The sequence below is a fragment of the Phocoena phocoena genome, chromosome 19 (genome assembly GCF_963924675.1).
Source record: "Phocoena phocoena chromosome 19, mPhoPho1.1, whole genome shotgun sequence".
Lineage (NCBI taxonomy): Eukaryota > Metazoa > Chordata > Mammalia > Artiodactyla > Phocoenidae > Phocoena > Phocoena phocoena.
In genome coordinates this window covers 27,572,873-27,592,418 of record NC_089237.1, presented here as the reverse complement: position 1 = coordinate 27,592,418, position 19,546 = coordinate 27,572,873, and the positions used below count along the sequence as shown (strand labels likewise).

General features: G+C 41.1%; 1 protein-coding gene across 1 annotated transcript in view; it reads right to left on the bottom strand.

The window, feature by feature from the left end:
* The window catches only part of BCAS3 (BCAS3 microtubule associated cell migration factor), a 578,557-nt gene extending 560,276 nt beyond the window's left edge, over nt 1-18,281 (bottom strand). Inside the window, exons 1-4 of the mRNA XM_065897745.1 lie at nt 18,178-18,281; nt 16,305-16,392; nt 11,885-11,939; nt 6,112-6,187 (exon numbers count right to left, since the gene is read on the bottom strand). Coding sequence (XP_065753817.1) covers nt 6,112-6,187; nt 11,885-11,939; nt 16,305-16,375 — 202 coding nt within the window. The 5' untranslated portion in view covers nt 16,376-16,392; nt 18,178-18,281. The remainder of the gene's footprint in view (nt 1-6,111; nt 6,188-11,884; nt 11,940-16,304; nt 16,393-18,177) is intronic.
* Between the last annotated feature and the right edge of the window lie 1,265 nt (nt 18,282-19,546).

Here is a 19,546-nt window from a genome sequence, read left to right as displayed (position 1 = left end):
ATGCAAATTTAGCAATAGAAGAAAAATTATATTCCTTTACATATAAGAATTAAATCCTGCTATATCTGAACACACTGGGCATATAGTTCACTATAAAAGAATTGTGTGGTTTTTGTTTTTTTAATTTATTTTTGGCTGCGTTGGGTCTTCCTTGCTGCACGTGGGCTTTCTCTAGTTGCGGTGAGTGGGCCTATTCTTCATTGAGGTGCGCAGGCTTCTCATTGCAGTGGCTTCTCTTGTTGCAGAGCATGGGCTCTAGGCACACAGGCTCAGTAATTGTGGCTTGCAGACTCTAGAGCACAGGCTCAGTAGTTGTGGCACACGGGCTTAGTTGCCCCGCAGCATGTGGGATCTTCCCAGACCAGGGATCGAACCCGTGTCCCCTGCATTGGCAGGCAGATTCTCAACCACTGAGCCACCAGGCAAGTCCGGATTATGTTTCCTATATTTAAGAACAGCAAGGAGGCAATTTGGTGGCGCTCTGTTAGGTTCTGTAGTCTACTCTTTGTGTGTAGTGGGGTGGTACTTGGTACTTGTACTCTACTGAGAGAGTTTGATCTTTAAAACCTTACTTGTGCTGCTTATTATAAGTACTGTTAAAAAAAAAATACTAGTTTTGTGATTTCAGCTTCCTGTTTGCTTTCCTTTAAATGTCTTCCAAATACTTCAGAACTTCTTATTGAAAAACAATTTTTAAAATTTCAAATAAATCAATACCAGGGAATTTTAGATGTAAATGACAAAGGTAAAGTTAATAAAATACTAGAGGAACACCGTAGAAACGTATTTTCATGATCACGGTACAGGGAACAACTTTACAACTGAACACAAAAAAACTCTGAGCATAAAAGATCGCCAAATTCTACATTAAATTTATTACATTAAAATGAAGAACTTCTGTTACTCATAAGCCACCCTTACCAGAAGAGTGAAAAGCCAAGCCACAGCATGGGAGAAGAGACAACTATAACCACACAAGGATTCATCTAATACATATAACAAACATCAATATGAAAAAGATAAGTCGGTAGAAAAATAGGCAGGAGACATGGAAAAACACTTCAAAAATAGGATAGTCAAATCATCAGTGAACATGAAAAGTGGCTCAACCTCATCTGTAATCAAGGAAGTGCTAATTAAAACCACAATGACAAAACCAAGTGGTGGCAGGATATGGAGTGAAGAGGCTGCTTATTTATTGCTAGTAACTGTAAATCAGTACAATCACTTTGGAAAACAGTTTGACAATATATACTCAAGTTGAAGATACCATGCCCTTGACCAAGTAGTTCCACTCTAGGTATATACTCATTAGAAGCCTCAGCACATATACATCAAGAGATAAGAATACTCACAGCAGCATTACTATAAAGACCCAAGAGCTGAAATCTATCCAAATGTCCATCAAGAGGAGAATGGACAAGCACAGTGGTACACGGATACAATGGAAGACTATTCAGCACAGAAAAAAATGACCCACTACCATATACTGTAACATGGATGAACCTCACAGACATAATATGCAAAAAGCGTAATATGCTAGACACAAAAGCCTCTATACCGAACAATTCTATTTACATGAAATTCAAAATCACTAGGCAATTAGGTAGCAACATTCCATTTCTTACCCTAGGTGATGTCTACACAGGTGTTGGATTTGTAAAAATTCATTCATTGATCCATATTTTTGTGTTATTTACCATGATATATCTGCATAATAAATAAGTTTTTAAAAAAATCATAAAGCAGTAATATTCCCTCCCCCTTTATTTGACTTCATTTCCTCTCCTTCTAGAAGCTAAATTCCTCATCTATTTATAACTGTCATCTGTTTTTCATCTCTCATTCACCCCGAATCCATTGCAGAATGTGTTTCTGCCCCTAACACTCCTCCCAAGTGACTTTTGCTACGGTCACCAATAACCTCCAAGTTGTTGAATCCAATATGTTTTTCAAGCACATCTTGTTAAGATTATTCAGCAGCTATAACCGATGCTCACCATTTTCTCTGCTGGCTCATCCTTTTCTAACTACTCTTTAAATATTGGAGTTACTCGAAGCAAATTCCTAAACTCTGTTTTCTTCTCACAGTATACGCTCCCCAAGTGATCTCATTCCAACCATTGCTTCAGTCAGTATCAGCTGGTGACTTCCTCAGTGTGGGTTTTTGCATGTCTCAGTAGAAGATCAAATTCCACTCAAAGATCAGGATTTCCTCCCCAAACCTGATCTTCCAGAGCTCCCTATTTTGGTGAATAGCATGTTTATCTATGCAGATAGCAAGATCAGGAACCGCCTTCTTCCTTCCCTCTAGCAATAAATCTATGACCAAGCTCCTAAACAGCTCTCTTACATCACCACCACCCCTGTCTACAACATCTACTGCAAAAGCCTGAGTGGCTTCCTGCCTCCACCGCTGCCTACCAAGCTCCATATTTCAGTCAGAGTGCTCTTTTTAAAATACAAATAACGGGGAATTCCCTGGTGGCCCAGTGGTTAGGACTCTGTGCTCTCACTGCCAAGGGCCTGGGGTTCGATCCCTGGTCGGGGAACTAAAATCCCAAAACAAACAAACAGAAAAACAAAAAAAGGGACTTCCCTGGTGGCACAGTGGTTAAGAATCCGCCTGCCAATGCAGGGGACATGGGTTCAAGCCCTTGTCTGGGAAGATCCCACATGCCGTGGAGCAACTAAGCCCGTGCATCACAACTACTGAGCCTGAGCTCTACAGCCTGCGAGCCACAACTACTGAGCCCACATGCCACAACTGCTGAAGCCTGTGTGCCTAGAGCCCGCGCTCCGCAACAAGAGAAGCCAGCGCAATGAGAAGCCAGCGCACCACAACAAAGAGGAGCCCCCGCTCGTGGGAACTAGAGAAAGACTGTGTGCAGCAACGAAGACCCAACGCAGCCAAAACTTAATTAATTAATTAAAAATAAATAAATACATACATAAATAACCTGCTTTGGCTACTTCTTATACCTTTTTCAGTACAGTGCCTTAAGAAAAACAATCTTAGGTATAAATCAGGCTGCCTGAAAGCAAAAACAGAACAATGACCATGATACAAAGGGCCTTAATCTCACTTTCTAATAAACTCCAAAAGTAGTAGTCTCTACCTAACACCAAACCAAAGTTAGTACATTGATTAGGAATGCAGATACCTAGAAGGATCCAGGACTGGAGAATCTCAATAAGCCAGGTTCCTTAGAAGTATCCCCTGTAAAAGTTGTTACCTACTCCACCCCCAAGCACAACAAGCCCATAATCAAATGGGCTGCAGCCTGGAGGTAAGGGGCCAACTGGCACCACTTTATAATTTCAAGCAGAAAAGCAGAGCTCTCAGGCCTGCTGGAATAAACAGAAAGCAATCACCAGAGCAGAGTTCAATTCGAACACTGCAAGTTTTAAATTAATAGCAACAGAGTTTCATTAATATGATAAAATAACTTAAATCTATAGACAGGTAGAAGACTTCTAAATTGTTTTGCCAGAAAAACTCCCAGTCTAGCAAAGAGAAGCCTAAATACCTAATACAATCTCTGGGTACCCATAACTGCTCTACAAAGAAGCAGCCTGCTAAGCATATAAGGCTGCAATCAGAAGAATCCCCTCCACTGTCTCCCTTAGGATATCATGAAAGACAAAGGCAATGAACAAGGAATTGCATCCCAGCTGCAGCAGGCACAACCAGGGAAGGGCAGACTGGCTGATCAAGAATCTCTAATGCAATGGAAAAGTTAGTCCTTGTTAGCTTTCTTCAAGGAGATGTTGGACTTGCAGCCAATGAACCCTACTTTTTCTTTCCCACAGCCAAATTTTCTTTCAATTATAAATATCTCCAAAGGTCTGCCACACAAACACCTAAATAAAACATTCCTGAAGAAAGAACACAAATAAGAGACACATTCAAGAAATGTTCTAAGAGGGACTTCCCTGGAGATCCAATGGTTAAGACTCGATGCTCCCAACGCAGGGGGCACAGGTTCGATCCCTGGTCGGGGAACTAAGATCCCACATGCCATACCGCATGACCAAAAAAAAAGGAAATGTTATGAGAGATTGGGGCAGTTAAGGAGGATCAAATATCTTGGTAATATTTACTATTGCCTTAAAACAAACACAACCATACACATACATGTGCACACATGCACACACACCTCCTAGGGCTAGAGATAATAAAAAGTATATCCTTGAAAAACCAGGACAAAATTTCATACACTATCAATATGATATAGAAAGGAGAGACCAAAGGACACGTGAGTGTGCTAAAGTATTTAACAGGAAGATGCATAAACTTAAAAGTTTAATAAGTCAACGGGGATATGGGATACTAAATTAAGGACAACCATTATAAGTTCAACAGAACACAAAGTACCAAATAAGCAGTTTCCATCTACATTTCCAGATGCAGATGCATTTTACTTCAATAAAGCAAATGCTTTATAGAGCATTATTACACCAGCAATTCTTACTTGTTGTTTAAAAACAAAACAAAACAAAAAAACCTTGCCTAAAGATTATTTTGATGACATTTTTTTAAAGATAACTTTGTGGTTGTTTTTTTTTTTTTGGCCACGCTGCATGGCTTATGGGATTTTAGTTCCCTAACCAGGGATTGAACCCAGGCCCTCAGCAGTGAGAGCGTGAAGTCCTAACCACTGGACTGCCAGGAAATTCCTCAATTTTGTGATTTTTAAATTATTTTTAACATTTTGCATACGCTGTACAAGTTTTTGCTATTATCTGGCTAATATTTTCAAGACCATGACCACATTTTCTTTGTTATTAAATCAAGAAAGTCCTCTAATACATTCTAACATCCACAAAGCAAATATACTTCCAGGAGGGAAAAGAGTATGAATTCATGAGGAAATGGTGATAGAAAACAAAAGATGACCGACACTTAAATAGTTATTAATAAAGAAGGAAAAGGAAGAAAGAAAAGAATATACTAGTAAACAAGGAAATTTGACAGTCATAAAAAGAAAGGAAATTTTAAATAGAATAAGCTTTCAAAGAGAAATAGTGTAGGAAAAGTTTATATATCATAAATAATCACCTATACAAATGAACGTGTTATTCTCCACAGAGGGCACAAGTTGTCATTTGAACAAACCAGCTGACAGAGAATCCAAAATTCAAAAGAAACCTATTTGCAGAAGTGACACAGCCTCCCGCATCCTGGACCGTAGCTTTTAAAGGAAAATATGGTATTTTAAAAGTCTCAGAGGAGACTAAGACTCAAGAGTATGGTATCCATCAAGGTCCAAGTGAAAACAACTCAGTGTATTCATAATTGGGAATTTAATACAGACAACCGTTACACAGATTACAGAACTGCTAAGAAGCCAAAAAAGGAACTGTGAGGCAACCTACTGGATTAGCAACGGCAGGCAGCCATTACCACCCCTACACTAGGGAGACAGGGAGGAGGGCAGGGCGCTAGAGTCACCTGGCAGAAACTGGAACCCCAGTGGAGCTGCCGAGGTGAAGTGAAAACCACAGAGGAAATGCAGCTGCTGACAGAGAGGGAGAGGGAATAATACTCTTCCCTTTCTCCCATCCTCCCTTTCAATTACCCACCAGTGCCTCCCAAGCCCTGCCAGAGGAAAACAGACATGGCAGCCTGGGAAACAGACAAGAAGCAGCCCCCTTGCAAGAGGGAGCAGGAAGGAGCAATGAAATGGAAGGTATCTGAGAACAAACAGGCCTTGAACTGGCACACATTCTGCTCAGGAAAATAATTTTAAAGTCTAAAAAGTTCAACACTAATGATTATTTTGCAGTTATAAATCCTATACAAGTAACCAAACTGGAATTACAAAAACTTCTTTTCTAAGAAATTGTTATCTCACTTGGACTTGAAGTTTAAGGCTAGGCACTACATGTTACAGTGACTCTAAGACTTGTACAATACAATATTAGTTCTAATCAAGTTTCTGTAGTTGAATATGTTACTTTTTAAATTAAAAATAAATTTATTTTGAAAACTTTAAAAGTCACTTAAAGAAAAAGTAATCTGACGAAAAGTGAGCGTTGTTTTTTTGGAATCAGGTAAACCTCAAACAAACATTTAATTCATATGCCCCCCAAAAGTTAAAACCATACCATTTAAATCTGCATTTTCAAATCTGACCCAGACTATTTTCTCCTTTTCTTCTGTTAGAGGTGTTCCACTGTAAGCCTGCACAGTAAACAGAAACACTTGAATGAAAATGTTTTACAGCTCAAATATTAACTGATGTTCAAAACAAAAAGTAACTTAAATAAGGCCAACACTATCCCCCTCCAACCTCACCAATCCTACATCTTGAGAACTAGCACATTTTGTAATATTTTTATTTTTAAAGAAACTTACCCAGGAGTCTGATAAGCTTGGTCAGGAAAGGGTTTTTAGCCTAAGAATTACAGAAACCTAAAATACAATAATCATAGTCTACTAGGAAGCATCACTCTAATTCAAAGGTACTCAAAAAACTAATCTCCTATACTGGTCAACAAATAAAGCTGAAGAAATACACCAAACTACCACACGTATCAATTTAGTTCCCAGGTGTTTATGATCAGGCAATTACACTCTACCTAGAATTGTCAAGAGCATTACTTTTTGCTAACCACCAGTTCCAGGTGGAGGGCATGGCCAGGGTTGGGGGGTAGAAAAAAACGTATTACTTTTCAGTCTCTTATCTGGCCTCTGGACCCAAACTATTAGCTTTCTTGCAAGCCTGCAAGGGTCACAAAGATAAGCATGAACTGCTGTGAAGTCACAGGAAAAGTATCAACGGTACCCATCAATATTCAAAGGGAGTCATCTCTCCTCAAATCAAATGTTTTTATTTAAAACTGTCTAGATTTTCTAGACTGTATACACTTGCAAGCACTTAGAATGTCAACAAAAAGCTGCAACGTTTTCAGTTATAAAGTGGTCTTCAGTTCACAGAACAATTATTTAATATAAGCTGGATCAAAAGCATTAAAAAACCACTATCCCATATATAATCTGTGTTATACACAACTTGCTTTAAATTTCCATGCAGTTTTACAGCCCTTTTCCTCTACCGCACAAGGTTAACGGCCACTGAAAATATTACTAAAAGACAGGGTTACTCTAATAGTAGGTTTACTATGCAAAAAGAAAAAAAAAGTTATCTTACACATCCTTATGATTTCAATTGTTTAAGAAAACAAGTTGTGCATAGGGCAGTTAATTCCTTTGGAGAAAAGGAAAACCTCCACTAGAACCAACTAATTCATCTACTTTATCTTCAACCATCTCATCCTCAACTTCTTCCTCTTCTCCCTTGGTCTTGCTCTCTTCATTCTTGAAAATTCTCCTCTTTAATATAAACTTCTTATTTGGGAATAATTTTAGATTACTAAACAGTACAGAATTCTCATATACTCCTCAGCCAGTTTCCCCTACTGTTAACAATCTAACCTAACCAAATCTTACCCTACCATGGTACATTTGCCAAAGCTATGAGACTAACGCCAGTGCATTACCACTAATTAAAGCCCCAGACTTTATTTGGATTTCAGCAGTTTTTCCACTAATGTCCTTTCTCTGCTACAGGACCCAATCCAGGATACCACGTTCATTTAGGACCACCTCTTTTTTCCTATGTCAGGCTCTCCCTTAATCTGGTAAAGCTATAACATATACAATATCTTCTTCCATTTAGCAGATTGCTAAATGGAAGGCTGCTAATCACCTGCATTACTCGACATTCTCCCAATTCCTCTGCAACATTTGCACGGTGCTCTCCTTTGATTTCTGGCCGATATGCAGCACGAAACAAGGTTAAAAGAGGCCTTTCAGTGAACTGAGATTCTTAAACTTTTTTCTTTCCCCTTCAGGGGGAAACAAAACTTTCATAATGAGGCCTGCATACTTTTGCTATGTCTTCAAGTTTTCCTCTCTCCTTAGCAGACACAGTGCTCTTTACTAAGCATTTTTTTTTTAATTCTGTGAAGTTGACTGAAGAGGGTTGCTTCTTGTGTGCCTTCCTGCAGACTGGCATCAAGAAGGCATATGACAGCATGTCATTTTGCCTCTCAGCTTTCTATGATATCCTTTGCTCATGTTTAGGTATTTTACTGTCAGTGAAGCACAGACTCACCCAGTGCCCATCCAGGTTTATTTGCTATCTTACTGGAGGGCAGTGCGCTGCCACACAAAAGTTTGTTATTTCTCCCCCCAGCACTGATTTTTAGCCCTCCTTCTCCAACCAAGATCCAACTGCTCTAGCTCTCTTATTTACAGTTGAAACTTTCACCCCATTACTGAGTACAGGATTTATTTCTCCTTTTAATTCTTATCTGGTTTCTAACGTATATACACGTTCATAAGCACAAAGTTATTGTTCAATTTTAAAAAACACAGCAACAATCACTATAGGTATGTTGTGTTTTATTTTTTCACTGGAGAGAAAGTAACTTCCATTGTGTGCTATTTGTCAAAAGTATAATTTTTAATCACAGCAAATTATTCTATAGGGGCAACATATCACAATTTGCTTGACTGCTACTGACATCTGGGCAGGCTACAATTTTTCACACTGAAAAATGTCAAAATTTCTCACTGAAATGAAAAGTTCTGAGTTTTAATTTATTTGCTGAATTTTTTAAAAATAAATTTTCAGAAGTACAACTATTATATCAAACGGCACAGTTAGGGCTTCTACCAGCTGTCAATGACATCTGTGTCAATGACACAGTAGGAACTCACTCTATTTATGACAGCTGAAGAAGCTGATACCAGTCTAACAACACATTTTCTCCCTTTTAGGCATATCTGGAGACCCAGAGAATAATTTCTAAGCTCCACGAATTTGGTAATTCCCAGAATAGGGCAGGAGTTGGAACATAACATCAGCAAAAATATATCATTTTCCAAATGTATCACCACAAATTGCCAATGGGGGATTACAGATTAAATGTGGAAAAAAGGAGACCATGGGTCACCAAATCTGGCCACGACCTGTGTTCATAAATAAAGTTTTATTTTAACACAGCCACACCCTTTCTTTTACATAAAAAGCAGTGCTGCGTAGTTACAACAAACATTGTATGAGGGACTTCCCTGGTGGCGCCGTGGTTAAGAATCCACCTGCCAATGCAGGGGACACAGGTTCAAGCCCTGGTCCAGGAAGATTCCACATGCCACGGAACAACTAAGCCCGTGAGCCACAACTACTGAGCCTGCACTCCGGAGCCCACGAGCCACAACTACTGAGCCCACATGCCACAACTACTGAAGCCTGCGTGCCTAGAGCCCATGCTCCACAACAAGAGAAGCCACTGCAATAAGAAGCCCGCGCACTGCAACAAAGAGTAGCCCCTGCTTGCTGCAAATAAAGCCCGCGCACAGCAACAAAGACCCCACTCAGCCAAAAATAAAAATTAAAAAGCAGGGCTTCCTTGGTGGCGCAGTGGTTGAGAGTCCGCCTGCCGGTGCAGAGGACACGGGTTCGTGACCTGGTCCGGGAAGATCCCACATGCTGCGAAGCGGCTAGGCCCGTGAGCCATGGCCGCTCAGCCTGTGCATCCGGAGCCTGTGCTCCGCAACGGTAGAGGCCACAACAGTGAGAGGCCCGCATACCGAAAAAAAAAAAATTAAAAAGCAAAAAATAACATTGTATGAATTGCAAAGCTTCTCTGGCCCTTTACAGAAAGAGTCTGCCTGATGGCTACCCTAGACCATGAAGCCTTAAGGACAGGCACTGAGTATTCCCCAACTTAAGACAGCACCTGACCAGTAGTGCCTGAATTTTTGCTTTCTTTCCACAGTCACTAGAATGACTTACCTAACATAAATTTCTTAAATGAATATTCTAATTCTTAGATCCGGGACTACAACTTTACTTCTGAAGTGACTTAACCCTGATCCCAGTCTTCACAGTCAACTGCATAGACTATCCCCTTTCTAATGTATAATCCTCATAAAAACTAAGTTAACCTTCCACCTTCTGGCATTTTTACCCTATCAGTTTTAGCAGCCCCCTATTTTCAATCTATTGCTCAACCCAGTATTCCTGTTTCTCTAGCAAACTCTCCAACTACTCCCTCAAAGCCTCTGACCGCAGCCTCTCTCCTCCAGCCAACAAAAACTGCTTGCTACACAGGGTTTCCACTAGCACAAAAGGTGCCTTTGTAAAAATCTGATAAAGGGGCACTCTATAGCAGGCAAATTACCAATATTTTTAAATGCCCCTTCCTTGGAACTAGCCTCACGTCAGGGCTCAGGGCTTAAGAGAAAGGTGCAGTTTGTAGAAGACCAAGTTGGATTTCGGCCCCTGATTGTTCTCGAAGTCTGTACTGTACAGAGTACAAGATTCTCCACAGCCACAGCAACGCTGCTGCCTACCATATCCAGTTGGGCAGTTTCCTTTACCATCAGATTCCCAACCTTGCCATTCATTTCAACTAACGCTACTTCCAATGTCCTTTGGAACTTGACTCCTTCACGCTTTCTTTGCTATGCATTCCCTTAGCAATTACATATTCAGTCTGTACTATCATGTGCAACACTTAGTGATAGGTTGCTATTACCTCTGACTGCTTCAAGCCATTTGACTTCCCTTCTTAACCAAGTTCCTCAAGAAAAGAAAGCATTTATTTTTCCTTACATGCCCCACAGACCTTGTCATTGTGGCCTATTTTCATTAAAGTTGACCGAACATAATAAAGGAATACCAAACATGCCTTGATACTTTCCCTTATTTGATGAATACAATTTATTAATACAACTGAAATCTGGATTTTAGACTTTTCTAGGTAGGACCTTCTCATAAAGCTGGGACACTGGACCTATGAATGTTCTTTTTTTTTTTTTTTTTGCGGTATGCGGGCCTCTCACTGTTGTGGCCTCTCCCGTTGCGGAGCACGGGCTCCGGGTGCGCAGGATCAGCGGCCATGGCTCACGGACCCAGCCGCTCCGCGGCATGTGGGATCTTCCCGGACCGGGGCACGAACCCGTGTCCCCTGCACCGGCAGGCGGACTCTCAACCACTGCGCCACCAGGGAAGCCCTGAATGTTCTTTTTGAACAGTGCAATTACAGATACCACAGCAGTCTGAACACTGACATCATCACAGGAGAAAACACAGAAACCTTTCCCTTCAGTAGTTCCACTAAACAGTGTTTCCCAAAGATACTGTTTCACAAGAATCACCTGAGATTCTTCCTAGAGACACAAGTTATTGGATGCCACCTTAATTCCCCTGAGTCAAACTCACTGGGAGATGGGCCTGGAAATTATTATTTTTAACAAGTGTGCCAAGTGACACCTATGTTAATTTAAGTCTGAGAGACGGTGCACTAGAGGTGATCCCAGGAGGGTTCCTCTCATTCTTTATTCTCACATTTACATAGAGGGAACAGTAAAGGGCTTACTCTCTTATAAGTTAGAGTAACAAGGCAAGCTATAATTGACATAAAACTACTGCTCAATGGGAAAGTGATATAGATTTGACCTCAGTGTAGTATTTAGTTAATATAGTATCTAGTTAACCAGATGCAAAGCATATATTGCTTATTTCACTTCCAACAGGCAACATTTAACTAGGACAAGAGAAAGATTTTGGAAAGAGAACCCAAATAGACAGTTCCAAACCCCATCTCTCAGCTAATATCGCACCTTGATTACTCTTAGTAAAGCAAGGGCTAAGGAATAATAATTATGCCACCGTCAGCACAAAACTAAGGCACATCTAATAATAACAGCAAGTATGGTTCTACCCTACCAACGCTTGGGATGCTAAAACATCAGAAGTCTTTCTAAAGTTGGCGATACTGGTGTCAAGTTTAGGGAACAGAATATTTCAGAGCTTCCCTGGCCAAGAGTGAAGCCTACTATTTCTGAAACCACACAGACACTTACCTGGGGCACAACATCCTGCAGAAAAGTCACGACACTTTCCATGTAGGACTGCTCCCTGAAAAAGGGTGAAATGGATAAAATTTATCATGACAGCTTAATATGAAACATGGAAAAGCTCTTTCTACAAGCCCTAATAAAGTTATTCATAATACTAAAAAAAAGAAACAACTCTCATCGTCTGATAATTCTGCTAACCTGCTTTCTTAATATCTTTGTATATGTTATTAAATGCAAATGAGATTTAAAAATTTTTTAACTTTATCTTTTCTTTTCTGTTTTTTTGGCCGCACCATGGGGCTTGTGGGATCTTAGTTCCCCAACCAGGGACTGAACCCCCGCCCCCTGCAGTGGAAGCGTGGAGTCCTAACCACTGGACCGCCAAGGAATTCCCAAACATTATCTCTTCTTAAAAGTCATGCTCCATTTTTTTTTTTAGGGACTTCCCTGGTGGCACAGTGGTTAAGAATCCGCCTGCCAATGCAGGGGACACGGGTTTGAGCCCTGGCCTGGGAAGATCCCACATGCCGCGGAGCAACTAAGCCCGTGCGCCAAAACTACTGAGCCTGCGCTCTACAGGCCACGAGCCACAACTACTGAAGCCTGCACACCTAGAGCCCGTGCTCCAAAACCAGAGAAGCCACTGCAATGAGAAGCACGCGCACCGCAACGAAGAGTATTCTCCACTCGCTGCAACTAGAGAAAAGCCCGCGCGCAGCAATGAAGACCCAACGCAGCCAAAAATAAATTTAAATTTTTAAAAGTAAAATAAAAAGTCATGCTCCATTTTTTTTAATTGAAGTACAGTTGATTTCCATTATTGTGTTATTTTCAGGTGTACAGCAAAGTAATTCAGTTATACATTTTTTCGATTCTTTTCCATTATAGGTTATTACCAGATATTAAATATAGTCCCCTGTGCTATACAGTAAATCCATGTTGTTTATGTATTTTATATATAGTAGTGTGTATCTGTTAATACCATACTCCTAATTTATCCCTCTCTCTCTCTCTCCTCTTTGGTAACCATAAGTTTGTTTTCCATGTCTGTGACTCTGTTTCTGTTTTGAAATATAAAAGTTCATTTGTATTATTCTTTAGATTCCACGTATAAGTGATATCATATGACATTTGTCTTTCTCTGCCTGGCTTACTTCACTCAGTATGATAATCTCTAGGTCCATCCATGTTGCTGCAAATAGCAATAATTGATTCTTTTTTATGGCCGCACGCTCTCTTACTTTGATACAGATAGAACTTTTAACTCATATTTGAAGGAGTGCTGACAGAAGACTTGGCTAAAGCAAGACCGTCCTCTTGAGTCAGAGCAGAAGAATGCCCTAGTTAGAGCAAGAAAAACTGTTGCTCATGACTCAGTATTTAGTGACCTTCTCTTTAGACTGGTTAAGAACCTAGTCCCTTGCCTGCATCTAGCCAAGTGAATCTATATTTTGCTGCAGATGCAGGCATTAGAAGGAGTTATTAAACAGTCCTCACAGAACTTTTGGTGTGGATAAGGTATGGGAAAATATCAAAATGCATAAAGGTGAAGAACTATTAAGGACACTAAGATATTTTAAATGGGAAATACATGGAGATCAGCAAATGGAGGAAAAAAAATTTTCTTCAAAATATATACCAAATCAAATTCATTTCAGAGAAATGTGAAAAATTACATTTGAAGAAAATAATGTGAGTTACCCTAAATCCTATTTTTTAAAAAGACAATATGCCTTAGATACCTATAAAAACTGAGTAGGCCTTAAAAAAAATTTTTGATTAGGCCTACCTCTCCAACCTCACTTTTCTCCCACTCTTGTAACTTACTCTGCTTCAGTCACATGCAACTTCAATTCTTAGACTACACCAAGCTCTTCTTTGAATCAAGACCTTTACACCAGCTTTTTTTCTGCATGGATCCCTTCGCAAATTCTTCCCTGCCTCTTAGATCTCCAGCCTAAGTGTTACCTCCTCAGAGAGGCCTTCCCTGACGGCCTTAAATCATACTCCCTAATGCTGTTCTCTAACATAGCACACCGGGCACTGATCAGAGCCTGTAATTACTTACTGTGTCCTCCACTAGAATGCAAACTCTATTACAGAAAGGAATCCATCTCTCATATTTACCTTATATCTCCAGAATCTATAAGCCAGTACTTAGCCACAGAGTAGATGCTCAAGCATTATTGTTAAAAGAATACTGAATAAATTAAAGAACTTCAAAAAACACTAAAATTATGTATTGCGTAACAAAAAGCAATATATGTGGAATACCATATGGTGAGGCAGCATAGAATAGGGCATAAGCACACAGACTCTGGAGACAAACTGCCTGGGTTTGATCCAGGTTTCCCTTCTTGGATGTTACCAAGGAAAACTTTTCTCTCTCTGCTTTGGTTTCCTCATCTGTAAAATGAAGATTGCAACAGTACCTAACTCATAGCTAATAATATGCTTAGCCTGTTGCCATGGTCCACAGTTAGCAAAGAAAGATATAGCCCTGGGAAATGCAGGAGGGAAAAAAAAGCAAGTATAATGGTGAAACATCATACTATACATATATTTTTTGTTAGTCTGAGAAGGCAATTTTATGTAACATGCTAAACTGCTCAAGGGAAATAATTCAAAATGCTACAATTCCCTTATTAACACTTTGAAAGACAGAAAGCAAACTTTATCTCCTTAGCCAGGTATTCAAGGGTCTTAATTGTCCACCCCAACCTCCTTTAAATAGGTCAACTTCCCTAGATTCCATTTATGAAAATAGCTTGCCTTTCCCACCTCTGCTTACTCCATTGCCTTTGCCGAAAATGTGCCCTTGATTCTAATTGCCCAAATTGTATTCAGCCGTTAAATTACACGATAAATGTCAGCTTTTTCAAAATTTATTTATTTATTTTTGGCTTCATTGGGTCTTTGTTGCTGTGTGCAGGCTTTCTCTAGTTGCGGCGAGCGGGGGCTACTCTTCGCTGCGGTGCGTGGGCTTCTCGTTGTGGTGGCTTCTCTTGTTGCGGAGCACGGGCTCTAGGCACGCGGACTTCAATATATGTGGCTCACAGGCTCTGGAGCGCAGGCTCAGTAGCTGTGGCGAACGGGCTTAGTTGCTCCACAGCATGTGGGACTTTCCCGGACCAGGGTTCGAACCCATGTCCAAATGTTAGCTTCTTAATGAAACCTTTTCAGATCTAAAATACTCCCACTAAAATATTCCCTCCAATCAAAATTTTAAAAAAATAATAAGGACTTCCCTGGTGGCACAGTGGTTAAGAATCCGCCTGCCAATGCAGGGGACATGGGTTCGAGCCCTGGTCCAGAAAGATCCCACATGCCATGGAGCAACTAAGCCCGTGAACCACAACTACCGAGCCCACGTGCTGCAACTACTGAAGCCTGCGCGCCTAGAGCCCATGCTCCGCAACAGAGAAGCCACACAATGAGAAGCCCGCGTACCCCAACGAAGAGTAGCTCCCGCTCACCACAACTAGAGAAAGCCTGCACATAGCAAAGATGACCCAATGCAGCCATAAATAAATAAAATTTTTAAATAAATAATTAAAAAACACAAAATATTCCCTCTAAATTCCCATGCTGTTTTGCTGGCATCTTTTTTATTCATTAGAGTGCTTGCAAGTATACACAGCTTAAAACTACATTAGGGACTTCCCTGGTGGTCCAGTGGTTAAGAATCCGCCTTCCAATGCAGGAGACGCCAGTTCGATCCCTGGTCAGGGAACTGAGATCCCACATGCCGTGGGACAACTAAGTCTGTGTGCACTCTAGAGCCCGCACGCCACAACTAGAGAGAAGCCCCCACACCACAACAAAGATCCCATGTGCCGCAATTAAGACCCGACACAGCCAAAGAAAAAAAGAAAAAAAAACTACATTAGATTATAAGCTACTGCAAAGTATAGCCATGCTTTGTCAAAAAAATGCTTAAAATATAGAAATGTACTCGTTATGACATTCACTTTGAAACTTTCTGACTGAGACCTAGAGTAATACATCACAATCTAGAAAACATATACATACATATGAATGCATATTATCTTTGTGCGTGTCAGAACACAATACTAACTCCCAACTATATTTTCTACTATATTCTATTTCATTTTTTGAATAATGGTCTTGATTCACTAAACTGATTTAATGACACTAATTGTTAAACCTGAGGTTTGAAAAAGCAGTACTCAAGGACAAAATACTGTGCTTTTCAAGTACTCTATAAATGTGCTAAATACATCAAACTGACCCTCCAATTATTGCTTTTATTTGGCCTTGGCAACGATGTTTATCATCCTGTAAAGCCAAAATTAAACAGATTTTACAAAAGTAAGTACTGCTTAGAAAGGAAACCTAAATGTTAGTTACTATTCTGAGTAATCTTTCCTTTACCTATCAGGCTTATCTGAAATTTGCTTACGTGACAGCCTGAGGGCGAACCACGACTCCACCAGTACAACGACTGGGTCTTCTGGGGGAATCTGTAGCCATTTCTTCATTCACAAAACCTGTTTCCGGAACAAAAAGACAGAAAACAATGGATCATTATTGTTGGGGGTCGGGAGAAAGATACATGGTTGCTCACTAGAGATCCCTTGTCACAAATACCTAAATGTTAGGTCCTAAAATGTAGGAAAATTTCCCAGCAATTCCTATTACACCTAAAAGAGGGGAGTGCAGAAGAGGAAGAAGTAGATAAAAGATTTTTCAAACTACTATGAGGTTTTCTTATTTGGACCAAGGCTCAGAACCACAAAACTAGTTAAGACCCTTGCAGGACCCTCTGACCTACTGCTTTTTTATTGTTTTTGTTTGTTTGTTTTATTTTTGGCTGTCTTGGGTCTTCGTTGCTGCACTCGGGCTTTCTCTAGTTGTGGCGAGCAGGGGCTACTCTTTACTACGGTGCACAGGCCTCTCATTGCGGTGGCTTCTCTTCTCCGTGTCGCAGAGCACAGGCTCTAGGTGCGTGGGCTTCAGTAGTTGTGGCACACGGGCTCAGTAGTTGTGGCTTGCGGGATCTAGAACATAGGCTCAGTAGTTGTGCAGCACGGGCTTAGTTGCTCCGCGGCATGTGGGATCTTCCCGGACCAGGGCTCGAACCTGTGTCCCCTGCATTGGCAGGTGGATTCTTAACCACTGCACCACCAAGGAAGTCCCTGATCTACTATTAACATAAACTAGGAAGGGATGGAAAGTCTAGCACAGGATCACTTTATAAAAACAAATATGCTAACTTTGTGAGCCAAAATTAAAAGAATTTACTGAAATCTTATATTGAGATAATAAAAATATACATGGTATAATATTTTAAGACCAAATGGAACAGTGAGGTACTACCTTCCAACTAAGAGTGTTGGGAAAATAGGAGTAAAATGGCCTACGTATCCTGATGGATGTTAACTAGTCTTATTGTGGTGATATTTTGCAGTATATACAAATATCGAATCATTATGTTGTACACCTGAAACTCATGTAATTTATATGTCAAATATATATATTTTTTTAAAAAAAGACTGCAGTCACAATTTAATAAGACTATCAAAATCATATTTGTAATCATATTTGTAACCTCTGCTATTGTAACCTAATCACCAGAGTCTAAATAAGTAATAAAAACATATATGACGTTAGAAGCCCTTCCAGTCTCATCACTGAATCCTGATCCTTGAATGTCTAATAAGCATCTGAATCACTGGGGAAGTTTTAAAAGCATGGACTGTATGTGGTTAAGGTTAAAAGAGACAGCAATATTAAAGATCTCTTACACGGCTCAGGAAAGCCCACAGCCTGGAACTAATCTTGAAAGCCCTTAAAACCATCTCTTCTAAGCAGGGAGCATTCTATCACCTTATCTGAAAACTCGCAAACTGATGAGTCCCATCTGCTACAATCAAAACACCCTGTGCCCCAACTAGCCCAGGTACCCCTTCCTCAGTGGGTATCTTCACCTCCAGCCCCTGAGCTCTCTCATTTCCATTCCACCCTTTATTTCTCGAAACACAGGCTCCCAAGAACTGTCTTTAAGGGCCCTGTCTCCTGAGGACGACCCTCGCCAGCCCCTCAGGCCCCACTCTCCTGAAAGACATCAGCACGGCGTTACCCATTTCACCTCCAACGCTGAGCCACCGCTGTCCCCGGCCGCCCTCTGGCCCCTTGCCCTCCCTCCCCTCCCCCTCCGATTTCCACAGCTCTACCTCGTCGAATTCCTACCAGCCAAGCCCTCTCCCCTCACGCTGCTCGTCCCACGTCCTCGCCAAGCCTCCTCAAAGCAGCAGCACAGCCAGCCCTCTCACCGGCCGCGCCGCCGGTAAACGCTGCTCTCCAGCTCAAGACTCACTGTTTGGAGTCTCCCCTCGTGATTGACGGTTACCACTTCCTACCACGCCTCAGCGGAACTACCTTTCTAGCCAATCCCAGAAGCAAACTGGCCGCGGCTGGGCACCGCCCTTAGAGGTCAGCTTCGCCAACCAGCAAGTAGCAAAGAGGCGGACCCGCCTCCTGAAGTGATCCAATCCGCTGGGGCTCGAGGGAAAACATAGCAGTATGTGAGTTCGGGTGAAGCCGGGGTGTAAGGTTCGGTTGCGAACGCAGGCAGGTAGGGAGGAGTTACAAACATGTCTGTTTTCCTTTGGACACAGCACCTTCGTGGCCTTGTCAAAAAGCATCATGCCGCAGAAGCCTGTGCACGTCACTTGGGTGACTCAGGCTGGGAGTCGTACCTCACGGGGACCGGTCTGTTTACATCGAATTCTCGCGACAGCTGGTTCGAAGCTCAACGCACGTGGACATGGCAGCTGCCAATCACTTTTAGCTGGCCAGTCAACCATCCCGAACGCGCCTTCTGCCCCGCCCTTTTCAATGTGTTTACCTTCCGGGAGCCTAGGCTGGCTGACGCTGACGGGCTGCCCTGCAGCTAGGGTGGTGATCTGAACGACCGGTACGACTTGTATTGTTTTCAATTTGACCTGGGTTTGTGGACCACACCTGACTCCTTCCTAACTGTTTAGACTTCCCGTAAGGAACATATTGAGATTGCCCTGGTGTCATTCCGTCGGTTTCATTTCTTATATAATAATATTTATTGTTCTATCGAAGGAACGCTCAACATAGACTTAGGAACTTCATAAGTACTATCAAATTTAATACTCTTGACAATCCCATGAAAATATGGTTTATTAATAGGCATGGGGTTTGTAACAAAGTGGCTGATACAGCAGTAAAAACTTTTAAAAGGTTTTAGCACTGTGAAGGAGGGAAAAGTTTAGTAGAGAAAATACCTCACCAGAAATATGCAGTTAATCAGGTGCTGGACAGATGGACGATGATATAGATATAGCCAAGAAACCACCCATTTGCTTGTGATGCTCAATTAGTGCCAATAAAAAGAACACCCAAAGTAATATTTATCAGGCTAATGTTTGGACATTCATGTTCTTTCACTACACAAATTACCAGCACTGTCGTCCTTTTAAGATTTGCTTCCTACATTAAACCCAATAATGAAAGAATCTTTCCAGTATTTTGAATTCCCTTTGTTCTTATTGCTTTCACTGGCTTACTTCCTTGTTGTCTTTGAAATGTTTTTTGTTTATTTCTCTAATACATGTCTCATTTTCTCCCACTAGAAAGTTAAATTCCTCCTAGGCATTAATAGACTAAGGC